At 41.1% G+C, this 7906-nt stretch overlaps 1 protein-coding gene across 1 annotated transcript; it reads right to left on the bottom strand.

The window, feature by feature from the left end:
• Window positions 1-5733: 5733 nt before the first annotated feature.
• LOC130461541 (protein FAR1-RELATED SEQUENCE 5-like) lies at window positions 5734-7362 on the bottom strand. Its single transcript, XM_056829683.1, has 3 exons — window positions 7315-7362; window positions 6611-6973; window positions 5734-6492 (listed from the first exon to the last, which is right to left on the bottom strand). The coding sequence occupies exons 1-3, from the start codon at window positions 7360-7362 to the stop codon at window positions 5734-5736; spliced, it is 1170 nt and encodes a 389-aa protein (XP_056685661.1).
• Between the last annotated feature and the right edge of the window lie 544 nt (window positions 7363-7906).

The following is a 7906-nucleotide window of genomic DNA, read 5'->3' as shown; positions in this document are numbered from 1 at the left end:
TGACCCTGTTAGCACAGGGAATATCCTCGCGGTCGATCTCCTCCTCCTACAAACATTCATACAATGATCAAGAATACAAGAATACAAGGGTACAAGAATACAAGAGTACAAGTTCAAAGCTCACCGGTAGTACAAAGCGTACAGGTGGAGCGAGCCTCGCCAAAAGGCCCTCAAGACTGCCTCTCCCATCTACAAAATCCTCCCAAGGGAGACAAATGGACTCGCCCCCAGCCTCCATGGCGCCCAAGTAGAACTTGTCAACATGGTCTCCGGTGGGTCCTTAGGGATAAGCCTGCCTCTCATACTATGTTGAAGAGACACTCGCTCCCCCAGATACCACATATGGAGATACACCCCCGGGAGCAAGACCCGCCGTCCAGACAAGAAATGGGCCCGCATGGCCGAAACAAGTATAGGCGCACTAGCAAAAGGACGCCAAACCACCTACAAAACGGAAAACTCAGACGAGTATACAAGTGCAACAGATAAAAAAGTCCAGAACAGTACAAAGGCATACATGCTCAATAGGCAAAACCCGCAAAGCTCTTCGGAAGGTCGCCAAAGACACAGTGATGCGCACCGCTCCTACCGAAGAGGCAGCATACGGGTAAGCCGCAACCCCAGTACGAGCCAGCGCCAAAGTCGAAAAATGCTCGTACACCCAGATCTTTAAAAAAGCAAGCAAAGGCATCGGTCAAATCCTATGTATACAAGATTCAAGATACAAACATACAAGTACAAGATAAAAAGTACAAGGAGTCCCAAATACCTTCAGCATGCTCCACAAAGCAGCAACACTCGCCTTGCTCTCCGGTGAAGTCCGGGAGACGTTCTTCATTTCATACAAAAGGTGGTTGTATGCCAGACCACCCTAGTTGAGGCCTGAAATAGCCCTCAAGTCACTCAAAGCTCCCAGGAAGCCAACCAACACCCGGCTACTCCTGCTTGGAGCCATCACTCTACTCACAAGGGCCAGGAGAAAGAGTCGAACCCTCTGCTCCGCATATATGTCCGTGCTGCGGATCCCAGCCATGATCACCGTCACAGGAGCACGGGTATCATCTGTTATCAAATAAACAACAGGGCCAATCAACTCCCTGACACCGTTCGAATTCCATGTCAACTCAAAGTTGAAAGTCACCTCCCTCTTAGAATTGGGGAGGCCTGTAATCATAGAAAACTCGAAAGGGGTAATGGTGATCTCCCCCCAGACCATATGAAAAGTGTTGGTGGTATCCCACCACCGCTTCAGCAGGGCCTGTAGTCGGGCTTTGATGCCCGTCCTCCCTTGAGCGTCTCCCAAAGCATGCCAGAAATCAACTAGGCCCGTCTGCATCCAAATCGCCCGAGCCTCCGCATCGTCATAGACAACCGGGAAAATATAATAAAGATCTCAAAGACCAAAACGTGCGCATCGGCTCCCCGTCAGCCTACAAATGTGTGGATAAGTTCAAGATCTATACACATTCAAGAGACAAATTCAAAGCACAGTACAAGACTCACCAAACCAGTGCGTGGCCCCTGGGACAGATGAAACTCTGGCCGAAATGCAAGATCCGAAGGCCGCCAACCATTGCCGTCAAAGGTAGGGACTCTCCGCGGTACCATTCATGGCTCCGGCACATTCATTGCCGCCTCTTCGTCATCCGAAGCATCTTCTGTAGCAGCTCGAACTGCCGAACATTCCGCGAGCTTCCTCCGGGTATGACGAGGCATGCTAAAGCATTCGAAATACAAAAATCAACATTCAAGATTGGGGGCTATCTTATACTAGCCCGTACTAAAATCAAGGTTCAAAATCCCAAGTGGCAATACGAGTTCAGCCAGGGACCTCTACTCCAACAGAGAATTCTACACCAATGCCTAGGCTATCCATGCCGAAGCAGGTGTACAAGTTCTACACCAACGCCTAGGCTATCCATGTCGAAGCAGGTATACAAGTTCTACACCAACGCCTAGGCTATCCATGCCGAAGCAAATATTCAAAAATTTTGCAAACAACATCTAGGCATCCTAGCCTACTCTTCTACAAAGCCCAACAAAGGTCACCAATGGGGCCACTATCTACAAATACCAAGTACAAGATTCAAGGAAAAGTTCAAAATTCTACAAGTTCCAACAGTACAAAATTCTACAAGTTCCAACAGTACAAAATTCTACAAGTTCCAATAGTTCAAGTTCAAGTGGCTGCCAGACAATTTTCTACAAGATTGAAGAAGCCTACTATCATACAAGAATCATATCAACAAGCATTTCAAAGTACAAAATCAAAACTACATGCAATCCTAGAGGTTATTTCATAAACAAAGCATGAAATACTTACATGGACAAGGCAAGAACAACAAGATCAAGGGGAGAGTAGTCAACCTTTGAGAGAGAGAAAAGCAAGAGAAATGAGTGTGGGTGCTCTTCAAATGGCACGACAAGGGGGCTTTTATAGCCAACCCCTGCGCCAAACGCCGAGCCTTGCGTCGGGCGCCGCGCTGCTGCATACGCGGAATCTTCTGCGTGCGGTTCTCCGTGCTGATTGCACGTTCTTTGCTGCTATGGTTTTCTGCACCAGGCATCAAGCATCAAATCATACTACTTTCCAAAATTACTAGTATATATCTGTTTCTCCAAACATCTGCAGATAAATATTTCAAGAATGCAAAAGTCCAAAAAATACAAGAATCCAGGCTATCGACTCCAAACGGACCCAAGCTCTAGGAAAGTCAGCCAAAATTTCAAGATCTTAAGAATCAATAAAAAGCTCTTCTCCCCAGCGAGCATATCCCCAGCGGATCAACTCCGGGTATTCAAAATTCAAAAATTCAAAATTCAAAAATTCAAGATTCAAAATTTTCGATTCCAAGCTCCGTCCTAAACCAAAGGCGGAAAAGCTGTACAAGTACAAGTCAGAGTTGTCATAACCGCACGGAGGTAGACTCTATCCTTTTTCCTAACGCCTGTTTTGTGCAGGTACCGACGTACAAAGAATTTTCTTGATTGCGGAACATCTTGACCGTTCTCCGTCCCGAGTCGAAAACTTTGACTTGCGCTTTCCTAACCGGACGCTCAGTCAAAGTGGGGGCTTCTGTAGACACCTAAATCGTGTCTCCCCATTGGGATGATGACGATACCATTATCCTTGCTAGGTGGTTGGAACAACTCCGTGCGGAAGTCCCAATTGCTAAAACATATTCCAAAAACCAAGATCCAAAATCCAATGCCCGAGACTGTTCCCATTATGGAACTCGGTACAAAATTCAATTTCCGAAAATCAATTTTAAAATCCAAGTACAATCTCACCCAACGGACCACTCCATTGGTCTTACAAGGCCTTTTCCAGTCGAAATGACACTAAGCAATCCAAATTCGGGCGCCGACCCACAAAACCGAGCAAGCCAGGCCTCGTCCCGTAAAACCGAATTCAAAATCCCTAAAACGGCTAGTTTTTAGTCGCAAACTTCCTTAACCCCCAAACAAGCTACGTGCCAAAATTCATACACTTTGTACAAAGGTACGCCCACTACAAGCCAAAAGCAAAGACGGCGTCATCGTCCTTGCTTGGCATCTTCTGTGCCACGTCAGCGGCGCCAAGCGCCGTTACGTTGTTGCGCTGGGCGCAGCTGTCACCTGGCGTTTAGCCCCTCATTTTCCTATTTAAAGCCCTAATTTCCAATACTTTAGAGCTGCAAAAAATTACAATTAGAACGTCGTAATTCTGAAATTGCCTCTCAAAAATCAAAATACAAAAACTTCAAAAATCTCATACAAATCTCAAATTTTCAAGCAAATGGGAGCTCCAAGAGGAATTCTAACCTAAGCCTAACTAGGTAATTCTGAATCCCAATCCTAATCTACCATGTTTCTATAATTTCTCTTTCAAAATGATTAGTAAAGTTGGCACTTTTACTCTTAAAAGTGTCACTTATAACAATCACATATTTTTACAAAATCAACACTTTCTATGATTCAAATACAAAGTCATGGATTCAATGATGTTTAAGGTTGTTTGTAATCACTTCCTTAAATTAGAATCATCTTCAAAACATGGAGTAATAAAAGGTGAGGCCTTTTTAATATTTAAAGGGTCTAATCTTTGAGATTCAAGACTCCACTTTTCAATATTCAAGTTCAAGTTTCATTTTCAAGATTCAATGATGTTTAAGGTTGTTTGTAATCACTTCCTTAAACTAGAATCATTTCAAATTATGGAGCACATCAAAGGTGAAACCTTTTTAACATTAAAAGGTCTAATCGTTGAGTTTCAAGACTCCTCATTTCAATATTCAAGTACAAATTTTATTTTCAAGATTCTATGATGTTTAAGGTTGTTTGTAATCACTTCCTTAAACTAGAATCATTTCAAAATATGGGGCATATCAAAGATGAAACCTTTTCAACATTAAAAGGTCTAATCTTTGAGATTCAAGACTCCTAAGTTCAATATCCAAGTTCAATATTCAAGATTCAATATTTCAAGTTCAATTTCTATGTCCAAAATCTAAGACGCTTTGGGATGAGAAACTTGTCCTAAAGTTGAGATTTTTAGACTTGAATCTGTGTCGGACGCACTTATTATTAAGAAGTCGTTTGGCGTTCGGATCTCAAATACAATAGTTCAATTTCAATATCGCATCTTTCAATTATGCACTTCAATACCGCAATTTCAATAACTTCATTCAATTGCACTTCAATATTGCAATTTCAATAATGCCTTTAAATATTGCACCTTTCAATTCCGCACTTACTATTTATGCAACTTTACTTGCCTAGTCCTTCTAGGAAATGTGGTTTCCCACCTAGTCCTTTTCTAGGTGGTGATGTATCTTTACTAATTACGCATTTATTTTCTATTGTGATGTTGCTTTACTTGTTTATTGCTTTCATCACCTCACATGCTAAATACAACAAAATGCAAAGTTACACCACGCTTAACAAAGATAATTTCTTGGACAAACCGGCCTTAGGTTCCCTTAAATTAACTTTAAAGCAAAGTGGTCACAATACAAAGTAGAAATTCTATGTGTTCAAATTCTAAATTCAAACCCACATAGTGTCATGACTAGAGTTATTCGAAAATGTTTTATGTCATGCATTTGGATACAATTTTTAAGGCTCGCGGAATAAGCATCTCGTTCCCTTGCCCGGATCTCACCCATCAGTTTCTAAGATTCAATGCCTTATCCAACATAGAGTCAATTTTGGTCTTTCCAAACGGGACCCTTAAAATCGTTTGGTGGCGACTCCTTCGAAATCCAAAAACATAAAAAGCTCCAAGTCCATATTCTCGTAGGGGAAATACAAAAGAGCACGTACAAAAAACAAAACCTACAGTAAACACCATATAAAACTTGTGCGTAATCATTGCATACCTTTGAGCCACTTATAGATTTTCTTTGACTCCTAAAGCTTAAATGTTTTGACCACTTTAGCCCAATCCTCCGCGAACTCTTTGAGGGTCAAAATATTGTATATGACATTCTGTAAGGCAACTTTGATCTGGGGAAAATCAATCAACGATCCTAATTTCCGGCTAAACTTCTACATAATATGCCACATACACCAACGATGTCTGGTTTTAGGCATTGACATTGCTATTCGAATTGCCTTCCTCATAGCAGCAACTTGGTCAGTCATCATTGCAGCAGGAGCTTTTCCCCCCATACACGACATCCATTCCCTAAAGAGCCACACAAATGTTTCCGCATCTTCATGGGACACTAATGCACAACCAAGCAATATAGTTTACCCATGGTGATTAACCCCGATAAAATTCGAAAATGGCAACTCATACTTATTTGTCAAGTACGTAGAGTCAAAACATACAACATCCCCAAAATACTGATAGGCAGCTCTGCTTCGAGCATCAACCCACATTACGTCCTTAAACTTCACTGTTTTATCAAGCCGGTGAAGATGAAAAAAATTTTGGTTATCCTTGGTCGTTTTATCTAAATAATTTATCATTGCAACAGCATCCCCATCTCTAATCCTTAGTCGCATCCTCTTATTTAAAATATTGTGCATATCTTTCTTCGTAAAACCTATATTCTCTACCCCATTCCTTCTGCCTGCTAAGTTGTTAAAAATCTGTGCAACAGGCGCCCCTGAATCGTGATCGTTTTCCATCTGTTTCAGGAGTGTCTGTGTTATTCTCTTCACCCGAAACATCGAAATATGGTTAGACTTGCTAGGCGTAGGAATGTGGTTAACATGTTCATTCACAACAGTCTTCACAACCCATATGTTCTCTTTACGAGCACCATACAGCATAACAGGGGAACCGTACTTCTTCGTCTTCCTCTTAACAATTGGTTCCTCAACACAGGTGACTATCTTCCCATTAACTTTTCGCCGGTAGTTTGGCCTTCCGTGACACTCGCACCTCCACACATAGGTCCTGGAATTTGATTTACCGTTTTCATTGTCTTTACCTAGGCTCCTATTCCCTCCCATACAGACCACACCAAAACCTTGCTGCTCCCCATAGGAACGATATAATAGCTGTTCAAAGCTTCCCAATTGTCAAATGTCATTCCAATAGCATGGCTCGCAACAACAGGACCAGTTGTCTCTTCGTAGGAGTCGTATAAACATCAAAATGGTTGGTTGACCCGCCTACATCAACCCCAAAACCACCTCCATCCCCATGACCCACGCCAGTTAATACATCCTCATGACCATAAGTGTTTCGTACGTCTACAATATCTTCTTCACCAACGATAAAATCTTCTGACTTATAATCATCCAGGTCATCGTCATTTTCCATAAACAATTCCTCATTTAGTTCATCTCCTGCATCCAGTGACTCATCATAATCATCAACCAACTCATAATCCTCCCCACATTCATCACCTTCTTCCGCATCTTCTCCAACTTCTTCATCATCAGTATCACCTGCCCCATCATCTTCCTCAAAACCCACATCACTACAAAAACCCTCTTCATCATCCAACAAATCATCCTCCCCATCATTTTCAACTACCTTAATAATAGCATATACAATACATTAATTTTGGAGAATCGTACATGTTTCCAATATCAAACTTATACAATTTTAAAACCTATTCATGTTTGGTATCATTAAATATAAACAATTAAGTCAACAATTAATAAAAACTTCCCAATATTTCAGACAATGCATGTCCTCTTAATCTCTAATCATTGCAAGGTTATTCACATTCATTAATTAAAAAATTTACAAGATTTCAGCAATATGGCGCTAATAGATAAAACATTATTTGCTAATTCACATTTTTCCAGCAATTCATGTTTTTCATTAATAAATCCTACAACTTTCCGATCTTATTGAATACGAATACATACCTGGTCTAACTGCAGCCTTCTTTTGCTCCTCCCTCCTTCTTCCTCCATAGATGCCCTGATTAGCGCCGATAATTGCGACTTATTGCTTAGAGAGCTTGATAAAACCCAAATTCAATCAATAAATTAATATAATGTAGACCATGGATGTCGACAAAGACAAATCTAAAGCTGGGAGAGAAATGCCAACAATATTCGCAAATCCATTGTTCAAGAACCAGATCTGAAAGGGGTGATGTTGATTAAGGAACCCAGATGTTGATTAGGTAACAAAAAGAATTTGAAGGAGACCCAGTTACTAATAGAAGGAAGGAGTAATTATTTTGGGTTCACAAGACGAATCTGATTAATTCACCAATTTTTTGCCTCCTACACTTTTAGCGAAATCTTTGGCGCAACTGATGAAACTTTCACTCTCTCTCTAGAATTTCAGTAAAACCAAATGGCGCTAAGAGTATAACCATTTTCCTTTTGATTTCCAAGCTGCTTTTACCCCACTTTTGAAGAAACCATTATTTTAATGCTAGTATACCATTTAAATGGTATACCCAGTATAGATTAAGACTTTCTCTATAAAGCACTATAGTAATTATTT

This window comes from Spinacia oleracea, chromosome 5 (genome assembly GCF_020520425.1).
Source record: "Spinacia oleracea cultivar Varoflay chromosome 5, BTI_SOV_V1, whole genome shotgun sequence".
NCBI lineage: Eukaryota > Viridiplantae > Streptophyta > Magnoliopsida > Caryophyllales > Amaranthaceae > Spinacia > Spinacia oleracea.
Note: the sequence above shows the minus strand (reverse complement) of the source record. Positions and strands in the feature narration are given on the sequence as shown.

What these genes read in the sequence shown, in the direction of transcription:
- LOC130461541 (XM_056829683.1), bottom strand. Translation starts at nt 7,362, where the DNA reads ATGGAGGAAGAAGGAGGGAGGAGCAAAAGAAGGCTGCAGTTAGACCAG. An exon ending in GAAGGCTGCAGTTAGACCAG is followed by an intron (nt 6,974 to 7,314) that starts GTATGTATTCGT and finishes GCTATTATTAAG; the next exon opens with GTAGTTGAAAATGATGGGGA. An exon ending in GAGGTGGTTTTGGGGTTGAT is followed by an intron (nt 6,493 to 6,610) that starts GTAGGCGGGTCA and finishes AGCTTTGAACAG; the next exon opens with CTATTATATCGTTCCTATGG.